Genomic DNA, 20,766 nt, shown 5'->3' with positions numbered 1-20,766 from the left:
TTAAATATCTGTAACTGTTCCCTCTAAACAAACTCCTTTTTATATGTGTAATGTACAATCTCTAATTAGCTTCCTTTCATTAGGTTTGATAGCAGCATTAAGTCCAGATTGGATATTAGTTCTCAATTCTGGCGCCAAGTAATTGGTTAAATTTATTATCATTTTGTTTTTAAAATTAACTAAATAACACATGATAAATACAACTAGAAGAAACTTATTACTGATACAATAAAGAACGTATTGTGTATCACTGCATCCAGAACTGTAGCAAATAAATAACTTACTTATTCCTCTTGAAACAACTAAGAATGGTTAAGAAATGAAAATAAACAGCTGCGCCATGAGCGCATGATACGCCGGTCGCATTTTTTACGAATAAAGTTCAATAACTTCTCAATGTCATATCAGAAATTTGTGAAAAACTAAAGGGAGGTTATCTTAATTGATATAAACCAATCACCAAAGTTTAATGAAAACTGCTCAAAGCACTTTAAAGGTATTGTACGAAAACTAGAAAATCACCCCTTTTCTATGAATAAAATCCCACAACTCGGAAAGGTAAAATCCAAAATTTACAAAAATTGAAAGGGAGCTTACATCAATAGATATACACAATTCTCCAAAGTTTCATAAGAACTACTGAAAGCATTTTTGAGTTATTGTACGAAAACTTGAAAATCCCCCTTTTTTAATGAATCACTCAGAAACGTAAAATCTAAATTTTATAAAAAACAAAAGGGAGCTCACATCAATAGATATGAACAATTCTTTAAAGTTCTATGGAAATTGGTTGAAGTGTTTTTTGAGTAAATGTCTGACATGTTGAAGACGGACGGACAGACGGACAACAGTCTACCATAATACGTCCCATAAACAGGCATATAAAAACTTGTTCATTTGGATTTCCATGTAATCAAGGATCTGCATTATTATATCAATACACTCAAAATGATGCTACACAAATAATTTGATTTTTTTTAATCTGTAAATACCACCATTTTTCAAACAAAAAAGATTGCAGTACCCTTGCTCTAGGGACCATAGCATATACATTTAAATCAAATAGGAATTTAATAAGCTCTCCAAATGGCCAAGTATTGAATAATGACGAAAACTAGATGCAATAATGCAGTGGTATAGAGCTTAGAAGCACTACTTTCCTAAGTCATGCTGTGACCTTGAATGTTAATTACTAGTAATGTTGTGATGTGGAGCTTTCACAACTGACCTTGAAAATGAATATGGATTATGCACTCTTTGTACTCCAGCAGCAGGCCATGTTTGATGTATATTGGATGTAAGAAAGAACCTCTATGGTGCCAACATAATGAATTTGGCAGGTTTTTTGCGTGCCTTACTTTTATTACATATGGTCTAGATAGGGCAAAGGGGAGTTTTGTGCATATAAAACTTGTTTACCCCCCACATTTTTGGCCCATATCAAGGCAGGCTTTCTGGACCATGTGTTGTTCATCATTGTTTGTTCGTCTATTTTTTTCAGGTTAGTTTGGTCTGTTGTACTGATTTATATATTTCTCTAATATCCTGTCATCATTTTTCACTATCACATAAAAAAACAGACATCCCAACTGCTTCCAAATATTTTCATTCAATGTTATAATACAAATCTAATATTATATTTGAAAGAATCAGCAGTTAATGCAAGTGATAAACTATTTTCCAGTTTTTATCAGATTTACCGAAAAATTCATTTTTTATTACAATATATGTAATTCGGTCCTTTTTCATTTATTTCTTGGGACATAAATTTACTAATGCAAGTCTGAATTTACTTTGCAAAAACTAATTAAAAGTATTTCACTTCGACACTTGATACTGGCTTTAACAAGTGGAAAAGGTCAACATGGTCAATACTGGACAAGAAATTGATTATGTTGTTTTTTAATGATCAACTTTCAGGATTTTTATTTGCACTTTTATAAGTCTTAATCAAATTTCTGGGTATTGTTTCAAATTAACAAGTCATTTTCAAAACAAAAATTGAAACTATTATGAATAATGGACCAAAAACCTGCTGAAAACCCTGTTCAAACATTATTTATCAATAAAGGTATGTTGAATTTTCATTAGAAAGTCATTTACAAAGAACCAAAGCCATAATACTGAACTGATATCAACATTCTAACATTGACATATAATCTTTATTAATTTTTAAGTACTGGGACCTGCACTGGTTATGGATATTGAATTATGTTTGTAGCATGTAGTTTTCAATCCATCTTAAAAAGCACATTAGTTACAAAATAACAGGATTTTCTGCACAGTTTATTTTCTAATCAATTTTCAAAGCTAACAAGGATTAATTCAAATCTGATTAAGAAACAATACTTAAAATAATTTCTATTGAGACCACATAAACAATGAAAAATGTTAAATAAATAAATGCAGTAATCCTGTAATCTGATTTAATTATAACTAAGTGGAGAAATCACTGATATTTTTAACTAATCCCAAATATTGTAAAAGGTAGCTTTAAAGTATTAACATTGCCAAAGTTTACCAACATCCAAAATTTACCATTTTTCAATCTGTAAAACTTACATCAGTACATGCACAAAATGTGTGGGGCTTAACACCCCTACCCCCGCCATTGTCAAAATAGACCATAGGTCACCTCTATTTAGCAAAAACCTGTGTCTTGTCAGGTCACCCTCTTCTTGTCCCACTGTAGATATATCCTTACATTTTGAACCTTAATTCTAAGGTCCCCTCTCTTACCCCAAGGGTGAACTTCAACTACAGGTTTGATAGTACTTCAATTTTGTAAAATTGAGAGAGTACCTTGTACTGTAAATATATGAGTCACTGGTCATAAGGTATTAATAATGGATTGTGTGTGTGGTTTTTTTTTGTTTGTTTGTTTGTTTGTTTTTTTTTTTTTGGGGGGGGGGGGGGGGGGGGGGGGGGGGAGGGGGGGGGGATTTCTATGTAAAGAGTGATAGGGATGAGCTGCTGGAATTGGTCACTATTTCAAGCTTCATAATATATGATAAGGTAGCTGATTATATCATAAGGCCAAAATAAAATATATGTCTGTTTAACATGTTTAAGGTTTACATACTTTAAAAAAATAGGGTAGGTAGGTTGGTATTTCCATTTTATTTTATTTTTTATTTTATTTTTGTGACATGATTTTGAGTCATGCGGTTTCATCTTGTTGTGGTCCAAGTTGATCATGGGCCGAGTTTACCCGTATTTTTAATGATTAGATTATTTCCCTTGGTTATAGGTTGGGGAAAAAATGGCAGCAAAGTGTTTATTTCATTACACGAGTCGCGAATTTCCCTAAAACAGCTATCATATTCACGATTGTGAATATTGGGATGTATCAGGCAATTGATTTATATTATTGGCAACACTAACTTCACTTTTGACACAAGTTCAGTTTATTTTTCACTTTACGACGGAAATAAAATGACTTAGGGTCGGCGCTCAAAAGTAGGGTAACCGTAAACAGACATATATTTTTTTTTGGCCTAAGTATCTGAAAATGCTGAATCATGGATAGTATTTAAAAGATGTGATTAAAACCACAGACATAAATGCATCAAATGCATCTCTTCTCTAATTGAAATAGCGTAATTTAGGCTTGATATACAGATATAACTATATATACTTTGTATGTTGAAAAAACTCAGTACCAGGTATGAATAAATAATGGGGATAAAGAAGTTATTAATTCAAACTTTAAAAATTAAATCTGGTATGCTTTACCTATTTAAACAATTTGTCTATATACAATGAAACATGAAAATCAATTTTCAGTAAAGAAAAAACCAAAACTAACAAAAAACAAAAATAAAAATTTCAAAATTTCAAAATTTCAAATTACCTTAAGTATTATCAATTTAACATTGACAAAAAATACAAAATCTATGTACTTTTGGCTTAAAAACGAATCCAGAAGGGATACTTAATATTGGTTTTATTTACAATTTGTTTACACAATGTGTAGGCATTAACTAGGCAATAACAATTATAAGTTTATTTTTAATATGATCATACCATCACAAAACTGAGGAATCGATAGAGTAAGCCTGACATTAATTAAACACGACTGATAAATGGGTCAATTCATTTTTTATCTATATTACTCTAGGGATAGTTAAATAATGTATTGATTTGACCCCTCAATGACTACAGAATTGATTTGATTCATAAAAACTACAATAGAGAACAGAATCAGATATTTAAATAAAATTGAGAATGGAATGGGGAATGTGTCAAAGAGACAACAACCCGACCATAGAACAGACAACAGCAGAAGGTCACCAACAGGTCTTCAATGCAGCGAGAAATTCCCGCACCCGGAGGCGTCCTTCAGCTGGCCCCTAAACAAATATATACTAGTTCAGTGATAATGAACGCCATACTAAATAGTCCTCATACTGCTTTTACACAAGTACTTTTTATGTATTTTGAGAAAGACCCTTACATTTTTCTGTAAATTCAAAAAAATATTGTAAACAGTATTTCATGAGATAACAGGAATGATTTTGTTCATGTATGGTACCAGCTGATTGTAAAGTTTCTTTGTCATGAATAACATCGGCTGTCAACAGATTTTAATACATGTATCCTGAATTCTGGGTTTTACTACCATTGACATCAATTTAGCGCTGGTTGACCAAAGGATGTTTGCAAATGATGTAAATCTGGAGAAAAATAAGAGAATTTTGTATTTAATTTCTTCAATGAAAGGTACACTACGAATGGTTTTGCGCAAACAAGCTGCTGATGATAGTTTTCCTTATGTTGTAGGCTTATTTTTTAACTTTAAAAAGGAAACATTAAAAAACTCTACCTTGACAGTTTTGATAGGTTTACTTACCAAACTATTTAATTCAAGCATTTCTTTGAATATCTTTTGCCGCCCTAATTTACTGGCAAGTGTCAAAGGAGTAAGATTGGCTTTGTTTCTGATGTCTGTTTTGGCAGGTTTTTTGTGGTGTTTTACAAGGTATTTGTACATTTCCTGAAATAAAAAAAATAATAAAAATTGTGCCTTATTTTATAGAAACTTATGCATCTACACATTTTTCATATCATGTAAAGAATTCTCATTTGTTGTACTGTATAAAGAGGATTTTCTACTTCAGTCCAATATATTATTCATTTCAATTTTTTTTTATTTCAATGTAATCCAATGTAAGCATAACAGTTTTAAGTTACTAATTGTTGGGTGATGGTGGGTGATGTAATTTCTTGTGCCATCGGATATTTTTCAGTGATTTCTATAATCCCTTTCATTATTATTTATTGAAAGCAGAACGTTTTGTATAAAGTGTATCTTTCTTATATTCCCTCTTTCTAAAGCTACCTGGAAATGTCACTGATATATGTCTGAGACTATGACAACAAGTATTTGATAACATTGACAAGCTATTCAATTTGTAACAGATGCTGAAATACCTTTTGATTCTATACTTGAACACTTCCTGACTGTACCCTTATGGAGCACCCGAGATCACCCTTAATTTTTGACGCGGTTCATGATGCTTGTTTATTACTTTTCTATGTAGTGTATTGTAGTGTATTGTAGAGTGTCGTTTGTCTTGTCGTCAGTTTTCGTTTTTTGCCATGGTGTTGTTGTTTATTCTTTGACGAATCATTTTTTTGATTGTCCCTTTTATTAGATGTTCTCGCTCTTCTTTTTGACAAACACTTACTGTTATTTCACCCCGTCATAATTGAATAGTCACTTACAACTTGATCGTGAATTACAGCCATATGAAGGCACGTGTTTCCAAAAGAGTCTTGAAGATTAGGATCGGCTCCATTATTAATGAGGTAGTCATAGATTTCTTGATTTCCAGTACATGTAGCAAAAGACAAAGGATATTCTCCATAGTAGGCATAACCTGGAAATATCAACATTGGTTAATGATATAATCTTTTTTAAAAACCAATATGGTAATTGGTATTTTCATAAAGCTGTTTCAACTGCAATTACCAAATTAAAGCAAAATTTATATAACAGAAACTAGTTGCTTACCCAAATATTAACATGAAAAGAATCTTTTCATAAATCATCTTGCACAATGTAATAGGTTCTAAACCAATGTCTGTGTATATCAGCTATGCATCACCGTGAATGAAGAAGAGATTAGGTCTGCATTTCAACAAGTCTCATAACAATTGAACTCAAATTTCATATAACAAAAACTTTTTTTTTTACATTTCAAAATTGATTTTTAAAATATGGACCATTTTTCACACTTTGGAGAAGGAATTCATATTTAAAATCTTTTTGCAAAACTGAAATAAATAATATAAATATATTTCTCTTTTCATGCTTATCATTTTTTTAATACTGATAAGAACTACTACTAGATGTTCATTTTCTTTAAAGATCTTGAGCTTTATTTGTTTGGTTTTTTCCAAATTTATATTCAGCATAGCTTAAAGTATAAGGTATCATTAACGTACCCTACCTATAATTAAAAAAAAAAAAAAAATAAAGTCCGATAATATAATAAATCTGTCTAAATAAAAACATTCTTATAACATATGGTCTAGATAGATAAAGGGGAGGTTTGTTGGCTTGACAAACTGGTTTAACCCCAACACATTTTGTGCATGTACCAAGTCATATTATCTTGACCATGTGTTGTACAGTTTTGTTTATTTTTGTTTTTACATGTATGTCTATTTTTTCAGAGGAGTCAAGAGTTGGCAGCTAGTGTGGTCAGTTAATCTGTTAATTCCTGTCTTTCTTTTTATTTATCATTAAAAAACAAACCACTACATGTAATACAATGAGCTCTTGCATAAGGACAAAGAAATGAAAATAAAGATGTATTTTTGTGTTGGGTTGTTGTGTCATTCATGAATACCCTACATGTTATTTTATTCCTATTCTAAGTGATTTAACAACGAAGTGTATATATAAAACTTCCACCTCATCCAAACAAAATTTTAGCCCACAGAGATCGGTTTTGACAGTTTTCGTCATTAAAAGACACAAAATAGATTATGTAAATATACTTATGAAAATTGGAAAGAGTTAAATACCACATAACCTGTACTTTTATACCGGACCTCAGTCTATAGTTTTCGAACAGAAGGTATTTATTTTTCATTTCAGACCAAATAATTAGCTGAAAGGGAGCATTTCAGCTTGAACAACTGTATAATATATATAAATACTGCTAAGTCACATCCTTCCTTTTCTGTGAACACAAAAAAAATATGGATGAATGGAGAAGAAAAAGACAATCTTGATCCCTGGACCCAGTGTTCAAAACTCCATGAACAGATTCTGATCTTTTGACAAAAATGTTTATATAAAATCATGAAATTTTTCATTTCATTATTATATATAATACCATAGGAAGGAATGTGTTAAATAACCATTAAAAATCTTTTATAAAAGCCTTCTCTAATAGGAGTAGAACACATTCAATTTTAATGACTTAGTGCAAAAAAGGTTTAACATTATTCCGTGATACTCATATAAATGTGTTTTACATAAACTTCCAAAACATCAAACAAAAATTTCTTCTTGAATACAAAATCAATTATTCTAAACTTTAAAGTTAGCTTTGTTCGTGTTAAGATATAATTATCTCCAGTTCTTTGACAATACTTTTTCACATTTCTAAAGATACTAATCGTAATTTTGATTTTATTTTTTATGTAATTACAAAATATACAGGAGATGTTTAGTGACCAACAGTATAGGGTTATACAATCAAGAGGGCAGTAAACTTGAATAGAATTTGGAAATGATTTATTTTTTCCCAAACTGAAATATCTTAATAGACAATTAATTACTTTTATCCCTGATGACACACTATTTTACAAATGTCAAAAGATTTAGTTGCTCAATGTGAGGGTTCCTTCTAAAAAATGATTTTGTTCTTTTACTGTTTTATCTTTGCATGAAGTATAAGTTAGTCTTCATGCTTAACCACAGGCCTAACAGCCCAGGCCTGTAAAATTGTTTTCGGGCCTGTAAAATTCATCTCTACAGGCCAATAGAATCTAACTAAAATTTTCCAAAAATTGAGCCCCAGTCCTGTAGATTTAAAAGTTTGTCTTGAAGACTGCAGTATTGAATAAAAGTAGAATAAAACCATATGAGTAAGTAACTGATAACTCATTCATAATACTTTAGAGAAAACATAAGAGACAGTGATCTCATAAAACATAAAAGTAACTGGAATTTCAAAATAGGATCTTTTTTTCAAGAAATTATAGCATCACATCCATTACAAAATCTAAAGAAAATCATTTCAAATAGCATCACATTGCCATGATGCTAAAAGCCATAGGAGATAACACGGGAGAACTGTTATTTAATTACTTTGTCTTGCCTTCTATTAGATTACAGAGTATACAGGCAAAACACATAAATAAAGAGTCCAGTAATTCTTATTTGCTACTACTGAAAAACGTTAAATATAAAAATACATAACAATACTGTACTGTTTAAAAACTGTGGCTTTCCGAGAAGAACAGAGCAATACAAGCATTATTTCTCTGCTTTGGGTTTTGTAAAGTTCATGTTGGGATTTTGTGTCATGAATTTTAAATACCTTATCTCATAGTTTATTTTCTATGTTAAGAATATCTTGTGAAAATGTTTTTTTTTTTAGATCTATTATGCAATTTCTATTGATGCTAGAAATAAGATTTATATGTTGTAACTTTGTCACATGATATGATATTGTTTTATCTGTGAAAATATTGAACCACTGAAACTAATTGGATAATTCACTTGACAACAAAAGTCACTGATATTCTCCAGAGTCAAAAAGCAACCTTTTTTAAAAGAAATCCTGATCAATTAATTGCATCAGTTCACCTATCAATATTCCAAACATTAACAGAAAACAATCCCCTAGACAGATTGTGGATAATGTTTGATATTATGCAATATGTTATTGTTGATATAAACAATTCTCATATCACTTTTAGTATTGGTTTCTGTGTGAAGTAAAAGATACACGTATTAGCAGAAAAAGTCAATGAGACCTAACAAAACAATACCATTTAACCAAAAATAGATATCTAGGTCACCATACTGGAAATTCCCCATACTAAATCGCAAACTTTAAATCATCACAAGCCTTACCATGTTGTGATATATTTAATAGAGAGGACATTGAATCCTGTGATCTATTGCACACTTACAATATCCCCTCTATCCTAAAAAAAAGGAAGTTACAAGTGACAGATGTGAAAAGGTATCACACAATACCAAATGCTCATACGGAGCTTGATACCAAATTTCAGGAAGATCTGATTTATAGTTTGGAAAATCCAATAAAATATTTCATACATTATGTGTAAGAATATATTACTCAGGAAACAGGAACTTGATGAAGGAATTGATGTGAAAGCGCATCACATGGTCAAGAATGCTCACATGAAGCTTGATATAAAATTTAAGGAAGATCTGACTAGCAATTCCTGAAAAAAAATGTTACCAAAATTTCATGGGATGGACAGACACTTAGGAATAACAATAAGAGACAGAAAAAACAACTGACAAGATTGATAACACAGGTCAGGCAAAATAATCATATAAAAACATGTTTATTAGATATGAAAGTACTCAAATTTTCCCCATCTTGATCAGACAGTTGAGAAAAAAACTAAAAACAAAAAAAGAAAACTAAGAAAAACCTCTTAACTTATTTGCATTACAGAATACACAAAACACTAACGAAAGGAAGATATTACTGCCTTATAAGAAAGTCAACAGTTTGGTATTTTTCCAAAACCAATTATTTCTATTCAGTCAAGACATTTTGACTTAACTCGGCCAAATTCTCAACTTAATGGTCTTTAAAAAAATTAATTCAAAATTAAAATTTCAATGACATCATTCATATGTTCAGATTAATTTAGATTGCCAAAATTTGCATTTAATAGATAAAAAAAAACCTTTCATTTCTGAGTTGTGGAAGAAAAATGAGCTCCATGGTTAATGCCTCTGATAATGTCTGCATTGATTTGTATTGAAAACTCAGGAAATTTAAACTTAATCAAATCACTGTTATGTTGTGGATGTTAACAGGACAATCTTTACGTCAATCGAAGCTCAGAATAGTCACGTATATTGCATTCGAAGGCTTTTCTGTATTTGTATAGAAGAAAAAATATTGTTCGATTTCTCTTCAGAATTAAATCTCATTGCTCAATTAAAAGACAAATTTCATAACTGAATGTAATTATTATCCAATGTAAAATGGTTAATCCATGAAATGATCTTTTTTATATTGAAATCAAGGTGTTTAAATCCAACAAAATGATTTCTATTATTGGTACATATGACCTTAATGAGAACTATGAGAAGTCGATTTCAAGCCCAGACATTATAATCCAAAGATTCTATTCAGTAATTCTTGATCCATATGTTTCAATGTTTAAGTTAATGAAAACAATTTAAACCAAGTGTATACTCACTTTTTACCAACTTGCAATACCTTATACAATTCTCCAATGTTTTGAAGTGCTCATAAAAATTAAAAAAAAAAAAATAACAAAAACCAGAATTTAGTGTCTGACAAATCCCAAAACCACTCATCACTATCAAGCAGCTTACTAAAAATAGTAATACTGTTTAGAAACACAGAGAAATGTGTTCTGAAAATATTAAGTTCATTTTACATACTTCTGTTGTAAATAGAGAAACTCTAAATATGGTAAAAAAAAATGTCATTAAAGGGTCATAATTCCTGTAAGGAGACATCTGATAGTTTTGATAATAATAGAAGAAAGGTAGAGCTTGACATTCAAAACATTCTTGACCCTTTGAACAATGATAAAGAAAACTATAAGTATCAGGAATGAGTTTTACAAAAAATATTACGACTAAAATTGATCATAAGTAAACTGAATTGTGTAAGACTAACAATCAACTTTAGGCGCAAGATATTTTGTGAAACTCACTCCTGGTTTCTAATCTACCATGTAAGGATGAAAGGACTCAATTTAAAGCAAGTTATCAGGTAAAGTATTTTGGTCTCTGAAGTACCATAAATAAATGTACTTATTCATAAAACTATAACATAATTAATGATATTTTAGCAATAAAATATTAAAGAGTATAACATACAATCATTGTCATTAAACTAATATATTCAATTATTGCAGATTGAATTCTACATTATATTTATAATAGTGAGTCATGTAGCCAAGTACACATTGATAAATATACATTTGAGATCTACCAGCAGATTACAGACAACAGTAAGATATTTCAAATGGTCACTCAAATTTTTCTACATACGTACAGATGATTATGTTTTAACATTAGCTCACATCAAATATTTCATTTAACAAAAGTGCACACGCTGAAATGTCTTGTCTTCCTTACTGACAATTGATTTTATGTTGATAGTCCTAGATATAAAGCTTTTCTACAACTATCACATAAACTTAACATGATCAAAGAAAATGAGGTCAAGGTCAGATAAACCAAACTGGAAATACATGTACACCTTACAATCAATCCATACACCAAATATGCTTTAAATATAGTTGACCTATTAAACATAGTATCTAAGAAACAAACATAACCAGGAAAAGTAAACATTGATCAATGAACCATGAAATTGAGGTCAAGGTCAGATGAACCCTGCTAGAAAGACATGTACACCTTACAATCCTTACATGCTTTAAATATAGTTCACCTATTGCATATAGTTTCTGAGAAACAAACTTAACCAGGAAAACTTTAGATTGACCAATGAACCATGAAAATGAGGTCATGGTCAGACGATAATTGCCAGACAGACATATACACCTTACAATCATTCCATACACCAAATATAGTTGACCTATTGCATACAGTATTAGAAAAACAGACCAAAACACAAAAACTTAACTTAAAACCACTGAACCATGAAAATGAGGTCAAGGTCACATGAAACCTGCCAGTTGGACATGTACACCTTACAATCATTCCATACACCAAATATAGTAGACCTATTGCTTATACTGTTTTAGTGTCAATCATTATTCATATGATGCCCACATGCAACTGATTACTATGGTTGCCTTTTGTTACTAAGTCTTAAAGGATTAAAATCAGGATAAGACAAAAAAAATGTCCGGCTGGCTCAAAAAATTTTTGGAAGCCCTGCCTTATTGTATCTGAGATTTGAACTTGACCATTAAAACTTAACCTTGTTCACTGATCCATGAAATGAGGTTGAGGTCAAGTGAAAACTGTCTGATGGGCATGAGGACCTTGCAAGGTACGCACATACCAAATATAGTTATCCTATTACTCATAATAAGAGAGAAATTAAGAATACTAAAAATCTTAACTTTTTTTTCAAGTAGTCACTGAACCATGAAAATGAGGTCAAGGACAATGGACATATGACAGACGGAAACTTCATAACATAAGGCATCTATAAACAAAGTATGACGGATCCAGGTCTTCTATCTTCCAAAACATTAAGCTTTTAAGAAGTTTGTTAATGCTGCAGCTGCGATCACTATCCCTATGTCGAGCTTTCTGCGACAGAAGTTGCAGGCTCGACAAAAACTACCAGTATGCAAAAATTTACTATATTCTGCATATATTACAGTGGTTACATGGGAAAAAAAAACTCTATTACAAAGATCTCCCTCTTACTCTATAAGTAATGCACAAGAGAATACCTATTTTTGGGGCCATAGATTATAAAAAGTTATCAAACAAGCTCTACCACTGTTCTAAGTAAATTGTATATAGGGACACTAGGACCTTCATAGCTAAAGAGGGTTATATACATCTCCAGATCCTTGTAATGGATTTCAGGTATTAGTAATAATTATATCATTCAATATTTTTTATTTATTATCTTCTTTAATAACAAACCTAATCACTTCTGTAATGAATACTATCAAACACAATGCAAGGAATGATGAGAGACTTTCACCAGAGCAATGGATATTTTAATTATAGAGTGCCCCTATAATCACATAAACAAAACAAATAACTTTCTGTTATGATATAGCAAAGCATATAAGGGCTATATGTAGTTATGTACATGTACATATGCGATACCACACACCATAAAAGGCTGAAAAACAGTAGTCAATGATGAAGTTCCAGAACCACTGAACCCCATTTTTTCAGAAATTTTTGGATCCTTATCCACTTAGCATTAGCATAAAGGAACATGTTTCTGAAATTGATGTTTTAGTAAAAAACCTAAACATGTCTATAACAAGCTATCATCCATGAAGACATTAGCACAAACAATTAAGAAGGAGAAGCACCATATGGATTCTAAAAACACAAGGTGTCACAAATACAAATTTTAAACTCATTTTATGTAGCAATATTTAGCTTCCTTTTTGATAACAGAATAAACTAGACATCATTGAGATGGGAGCCATCTGTGGGCCCCGCTGTGAATATTGTGTGGTAAAAAATTTGTATCTTTATCATTGGACATGGGGTTGTCAACTGAAACCAAAGTTTATGACCTTGACCTTTGACCTAGGAAGTTGTACATACATTATGACACACCCTCTGGTGTTGGTTTATATACATGTCAAGTATAAACTTTGAAATCATAACGGTTCTCAAGATATAGAGCGGACACGATCTTTACCATAGGACATGGGGTTGGCAACTGAAACCAAAGTTTTTGACCTTGACCTTTGACCTAGGAAGTTGTACATACATTATGACACACCCTCTGGTGTTGGTTTATATACATGTCAAGTATAAACTTTGAAATCATAACGGTTCTCAAGATATAGAGCGGACACGATCTTTACCATAGGACATGGGGTGTCAACTAAAACCAAAGTTTTTGACCTAGGAAGTTGTACATACATTATGACACACCCTCTGGTGTTGGTTTATATACATGTCAAGTATAAACTTTGAAATCATAACGGTTCTAAAGATATAGAGTGGACACGATCTTCACCATAGGACATGGGGTTGTCAACTAAAACCAAAGTTTTTGACCTTTACCTTTGACCTAGGAAGTTGTACATACATTATGACACACCCTCTGGTGTTGGTAAATATACTTGTCAAGTATAAACTTTGAAATCATAATGGTTCTCTAGATATAGAGTGGACACAATTTGTTAAGGACGGACAGACGGACGGACAGACAGACGGACGAACAGACAGACGGACGGACAGACTGATCACTATAGGGCGTCCGCGATTCGGCGCGGCACTTATCAAAGTACTGAAGTACTGAACATCGGATGACCGCAAGTTCTTGTGGATGGTCAAAAGCACTTGTCACAGAAAAAAATTCGTAAGGGTTCCGCGGAACCCAGTGTCTCGCCTACTTTTGCTGTTAATCACAGGCTCAACAAAATTGAGGAAAACAATTAATAAAAATATTCCTCTCTATACTATCTTTTGATTGTAAGTAGCTTCTGTCCAAGTTTGGTAAAAATCCAGGATAGTTTATGAATCTAATAAATGTTTTAAAAACTTAAACTGCAGACTGTTATGTAATGTTAGCTGGAAGAAAAACTAAGTCCATTTATAAGTAAAATAGGGAAAAAATGGAACAAAATTTCCTTCTAGATACTAGCTTTTAATCATAAACAAGCTTCTGTCCAAGTTTGGTACAAATCCAGGATAGTTTAAGAAAGTTGTTAAAATTTTAAAAACTTTAACCACAGAGTGAATGTAATGTTAACTGGCAGAAAAAACTAAGTCCATTTATAAGTAAAATATGGAAAAAATGGATTTTTTTTTTTACAAAATTTACTTCTGGATACTATCTTATGATCATAAACAAGCTTCTTTCCAAGTTTGGTACAAATCCAGGATAGTTTAAGAAAGTTATTAAAATTTCAAAAACTTTAACCACAGAGTGAATGTAATGTTTCCTGGCAGAAAAACTAAGTCCATTTATAAGTAAAATACGGAAAAAATGGAATTTTTTTTTTACAAAATTTACTTTTGAATATTATCTTATGATCATAAACAAGCTTCTGTCCAAGTTTGGTAGAAATCCAAAATAGTTTAAGAAAGTTATTAAAATTTCAAAAACTTTAACCACAGAGTGAATATTTGTGGACGCCGCCGACAACGACGACGACGCCGACGGAATGTAGGATCGCTATGTCTCGCTTTTTCGACCAAAGTCGAAGGCTCGACAAAAATCACATCCCTATACCTGAAACTAAGGTTAATGTACAGAGATATATTTTTTTCTGAGACAAGTTCGTGCGTGAATGATGAATAAATGACAGGAAATTCAACCTTACCGTAATAACTATTATATTGTAGTGATACAAATCAGTATACACTGGTTTGTTGTTATATATTATATTAATATGACAGTTACATACATATATAATTTTCATCCATTTGTATATCATTCTTTTATACTATTCTAATTACAGTGCAGTGCAAGTGCATGGTGGACACTCTTCTGTAAAAATTTGATTTTTCTAAAAGATTGGAAATGAGTAGGCATTCATATTTTCCTGCAAAAACAATTACAGAGTTACCGGTCCTTGCCGGGATTGTCGCAAAAAGTTCTTGAGATATTCTTCCGCATGCTTTAACAAAATTTTTTGGTACGTGTGCATAGATATTATCAATGATTTTTTACTTATATATATATATATCTAACAACAAAACATTTTCATACTATTAATTTATGTTCTAAACAAAAATATTTTTATCAGTATTCATGGAAGAGATGTATTTATAACAAACGATAAGGAATGTTAGTTTGCACTTGTTAATATCCGCGTATTTATCATGTTTATAGATTGGTTACAAACCCAAAACGAAAGTTACGTATTGGAAATCTAGGCGATAGCAATACATCGGAATGCCCTTGCGGTTATCGCGATGTAAAAATTGGAAGAATTACAAAGTGATATGGATCAAAATATTTAATTGACCACTGCTATATATACACACATAAATACATGTATATAGGGAAACTATAATTATCTCAAGATTATGACAATAACAACTCATCAAGTATACTTTAGTTCAATCACATGTGGTTCTTTAGTGATCATAATTCTGTCATGTCTTTTTTTCTAAATGCTTACATAACCTTCAAGACCTTGCAATACATTTTCAAGTGCAAAAAAAACCCTATCCTGTTGACATATCTTTTAATTCATCAAATTGCTTCTTGTTTTTATGATAAATCAATTGACAAAAACACATCAAATTTGAGAGTCTTATATATTTACTGAAATGTCATGACAGCAAAACCAATGTTTAAGATCTTGTGAAGATTTCGACTTTATGGATCAAATCAAAATCGACACAATATCTAGAACATTAAATATATTTTTTTCATTCCAGATACGTGAACTTCCATAAAATTATAAAAAAAAACAAGGCTTAATTAATTAAGTTTCTATGTAAATTTATAGCCAATTGTTTTGTGAAAGCATCAGCAGTCATATGAACAGATTGAGAAAAGCAAGATTTAGCAAAAGCATTGCACAACTAGTCACTGCATAAAAAGAATATTGGGTAGAAAATAAATAAAACTTTTTTTTAATGAGGCTTAGAAACAGGGGAAGGGCAAGGTTTACCAAGCTCTTCAACAGCTTAGTGTTAATAGAAATAATCGATATTTTTCTGAAATTGACCCATTGTTTATATACCGTAGATTAAAATGGCTACAATTGCAGTTATTAAAATGTTTACACAAAAATTTAACTTATTTTACATCCCTAAATGAGCCAAATAATTGTGAGAAAACATGATTTGACATGAGATCGGCATTGCACGAAATATCCCTGTTACTATATATGGTAAATAAAGACAACAGGAAGTGTTTCTGCTGCAGTATTAAACAGAATAAAGGATATCAAGTCTGTCAACTCTTGTAATTTAACATTCCTACCTAATGTAAATATACATCTATGGACATCTTTTTAAAGAATAAATACAGCATATAGAAAATTTTAAATACAAACCTTCATAATCTGTATCTTTCGTTCTTCCCTTTTTCTGATCCTCAGGAAGAAAGAAACGACCGCTGGCCCTTTCATTGATATTAGCACCATTTTCAATAAGGACTTTCACAGCTTCAACACTTCCAAAAATAATAGCTATATGCAAGGCACTTTCACCTGTAAAAACAGAAATTTGTTATGACTTGTAGGATTCGAGAGGATACAGATCTAGAGGAACAAGAGTGGCTGAAATGTCTCGTCTGCTTTATTGATAGTGATTGAATTTTATGTTGAAAGTTTTTAAGATAAAATTTTTACTACAAGTATTACATGAACTTATATTCAGGAACATGAGGTCAAGGTGACAAGGTCAGATCAACCTGTAAAACTGATATGAACACTTAACAATCATTCCATATACCAAATATAGTTTATCATCTGAGAAACAGACCAAGCCATGCATATATAACATTATTATACTTCATGTCAAAATGCCAGATTTTGATTGGTTAATAGGAGGGAGACAATTTACTCTATCCCATGGCAAATACTCTATTACCCTTCACAGAGACGCTTGCTCAAGTGTGCGATGTAATAAATACGGATGATTGTTATGTATAAGACGACATAGCTTATTACTTTGAATTGGAATTTAATAGACAGTAATAACAGAACATTCAGTATAATAAATTAAATAACACATTACATCTCGGGGTAACAATCTGCTCTATCACCCTCTCAGCTATGTGTTATTTATATATTGACCAATGAACCATACAAAATTACATCAAGGTCAGATGAACCCTGCAAAATTATACACCTTCAATTCATTACATGCACCAAATATAGTTGACCTATTGATTATATATCATGAATGCAATAGAAAGCCCTAGTCAAGAATCATTCTCAGGCTGCCGTTAGCTAGTTTTCTGAATTGAATTGTTTCATATTTTTCATGTCGGGACCTTTTATAGCTGACTATAAGATATGTTTTTTTCTCATTGTTGAAGGCCTTACGGTTGCCTATAATTGCTTACATCCACTTCATTTGAACTTGGGTGGATAGTTGTATCATTGGCAATAGTACCACATCTCCTTATTTTTATATTTACTATTTGAAAATCTCAGTCATCTACTTCTGAATGTAATGTTTTAGCAAAAAAGACAGAATCTGAAAGCAGTTAATTGCTGGGTTACTGTCATTTTTACATGATACTTAGTTTTTACCCTTTACCTTACATTATTCATACAATATGGCATAAAACATTTTACACATGAAGTACTGAAAGTAACCTTCCATGCAAAATATGCTTTATCACGAACTTTATTGCTTTTGGCATCAAAAACATCATTGAATTCAACAATGGAGGCCATAAATGTCATTATCAAATCAGGATGATAACTAATACTTTCTTTGCTCCTGATTACACCCTCCTATTAATTTACCAAACATGGTGTTAAAAAGACATTTCTGATATGAATTTAATTGGTAAAAGCTACACAAATGTTTACCTTAATTAAATATGGGATGTTAGTTTATACCTCGTTTATCGATTTCAATACAACGATTTTTGCTAAACACTGTTTTGAATATGATTTAGTGATTTTAATCATTCCAGAGTCATCAGATAATATCCAAGGAAACTCAAATTGATTTCAAATGAAAAACACATTTTGGTGTTATACAAGAATACAGCCCTCGTCAATAACTCTTGAAAATGTCTAAAAGTTTTAAATTTATTCAATCTGGACTTCTGGCACATTATAAATGAAATAGCTATCAATATCAATGCAGATTGTACCATCAAAATATGATCCATAAACAAATTCAACATTTTGCCAAATTGAGGAGTTTCCCACTCATCTTCAGTTATATTTGTCCCCTTATTTTCTGTTATAACACAGATAATAATTGTTTGACACTTCTGTACTTTGGCCTGTCAAAAAACCAAGCACTGTGTTAATTTTCTATTCTTTTTGTGGATCACAAGCTTAGAGATAATATAGGTGATGAAATAACCCTTTTTCCCTGAATGAAACTGAAAGTTTAATGAAATCTTCTAAATGCCTTAATGACAATGATGGACTAAAGGAAATAAACACTTGCACCATGCACAAATTATAATACAACAAGAATGTGTCCATAGTACACGGATGCCCCACTCACTCGCACTATCATTTTCTATGTTCAGTGGACCGTGAAATTGGGGTCAAAACTCTAATTTGGCATTAAAAAGAAAATCATATCATAGGGAACATGTATACTAAGTTTCAAGTTGATTGGACTTCAACTTCATCAAAAACTACCTTGACCAAAAACTTTAACCTGAAGTGGAACAGACGGAAGAACAGACCAACGAACGGACGCAGAGACCAAAAACATAATGCCCCTCTACTATAGTAGGTGGGGCATAAAAATAAGGAGATAAGTTTGTCATAGACCTGATAATTGCATTATTATTTTTTTCTTCTTTAGGGATTCCAAAAAATAAGTTAAACTAGATGTGACAGAACGACATTTTTAGGAGTGGAAATTTGAGAATGAAAGTCCATATAACTGTTAAAAAGAAAAGGGAAAAGGTTGAATACATAATGGTTGAAATCGTCTGAGTTCAAAGGAAGCAGGTCTTCATAACATCTTAACACTGTACAAAAATTTGTAAGGTTTGGTCAAAGCAAACTTGTGTCTTTGCAAAACAGTGATTCCCTTAATCATACAACAGTAAACTGTAACACAACAACAGCCATTCATGGGTGAGTGATCAAAAGTTTTAGCCAGAATAAATCCACTTTTAATTGATTTCTGATTTCATTTTATTAACCCCCATGGCCACTTACCATAGTATTCTTCTCCTTCATAACGATCCAAAGCCATCTTTGGAAAGTGTTTCATGAGAATTTTAGCAACTTCCAAATGTATAGGTGTTGACACAAGATAAAGAAGATGAAATGGGGTTTCCCCCACACCACCACGATTATCCATGTCCCAACACACTTCATGATTGTATAATTTGTTAAACTCATCTTCCTGATATTCTGCTTGCAGATCAGCATCGGATTTTGTTTCCAAAATAGTTGATCCCTGTAAAATAATACATTTATGATGGTTAAACATGCACTGGTTCATTAAATTAATGTCAAGTTACAGTAAATTGGCTATGTCAAAGATTTTGTTAAAATTTGGCATACAATCTTTGGCTCGTTAAACTTTTAATTGAAAATTGAAAATATAATTCATCTATAGCTATCTCTTTTATTTTCTGAAAATTTTACTGATTGAATCATTTAAAAATGGGTGAACATAGAAAGCACATAAAATCGGCAAAAAACATTCTTAAATTTGTCTTAAAATCATCAAATTTCAAATACATAGATTTTTCTCAAAAAACTATATGTTGTTGATACAACATGTACATAAATTATCATTTTGATTGTGTAAAAAATAATGATTGGGTCACTGACTTCATTTTAAAGGTATATATCATTCAAAGTGGTGTTCTATGTGAAAAAATAAAACAAAACGTTGCTCTGGATACTGTCTTTTGATCATAAAACAAGCATCTGTCCAAGTTTCGTAAAATGCCATCAATAAGAACCCCAGTGCAGTAATATGACTGAGAAATTTAATTGGAAATTTTAAATCATCTTTCTTCTGAGCACACAGCTTAGTTTTTTAATTTTTTTTAAAATGAAATTACAGAAAATACTATTTATTTTCAGCATATATAAAACATGGTGTGCAATATTTTTGAACTTTAAATTTTAGATTTCAATTCAGTGACATGTCTATTCATAGGAGATAATACAAAACAAAAATATGTAATTAAGTTGTTCCTAAACCATGATTTCACAAAAAACTACATGTATGTACAGGCT

General features: G+C 31.3%; 1 protein-coding gene across 3 annotated transcripts in view; it reads right to left on the bottom strand.

Moving 5' to 3' along the window:
* The window catches only part of LOC127700073 (transient receptor potential cation channel subfamily V member 5-like), a 76,227-nt gene that overhangs the window by 40,208 nt on the left and 15,253 nt on the right, over nucleotides 1-20,766 (bottom strand). For all 3 annotated transcript variants that reach the window (XR_007981420.1, XM_052203542.1, XM_052203552.1), the window contains exons 3-6: nucleotides 19,729-19,972; nucleotides 16,912-17,067; nucleotides 5,728-5,882; nucleotides 4,853-4,996 (exon numbers count right to left, since the gene is read on the bottom strand). Coding sequence is in view for 2 of the 3 variants with exons in the window: in XM_052203542.1 (XP_052059502.1) it covers nucleotides 4,853-4,996; nucleotides 5,728-5,882; nucleotides 16,912-17,067; nucleotides 19,729-19,972 (699 nt within the window). In the remaining variant the exon portion in view is untranslated. The remainder of the gene's footprint in view (nucleotides 1-4,852; nucleotides 4,997-5,727; nucleotides 5,883-16,911; nucleotides 17,068-19,728; nucleotides 19,973-20,766) is intronic.

This window comes from Mytilus californianus, unplaced genomic scaffold (assembly GCF_021869535.1).
Source record: "Mytilus californianus isolate M0D057914Y unplaced genomic scaffold, xbMytCali1.0.p SCAF_1, whole genome shotgun sequence".
Classification (NCBI taxonomy): Eukaryota; Metazoa; Mollusca; class Bivalvia; order Mytilida; family Mytilidae; genus Mytilus; species Mytilus californianus.
The sequence above is the reverse complement of the archived record's forward strand: the minus strand, read 5'-3'. Positions and strand labels throughout refer to the sequence as shown.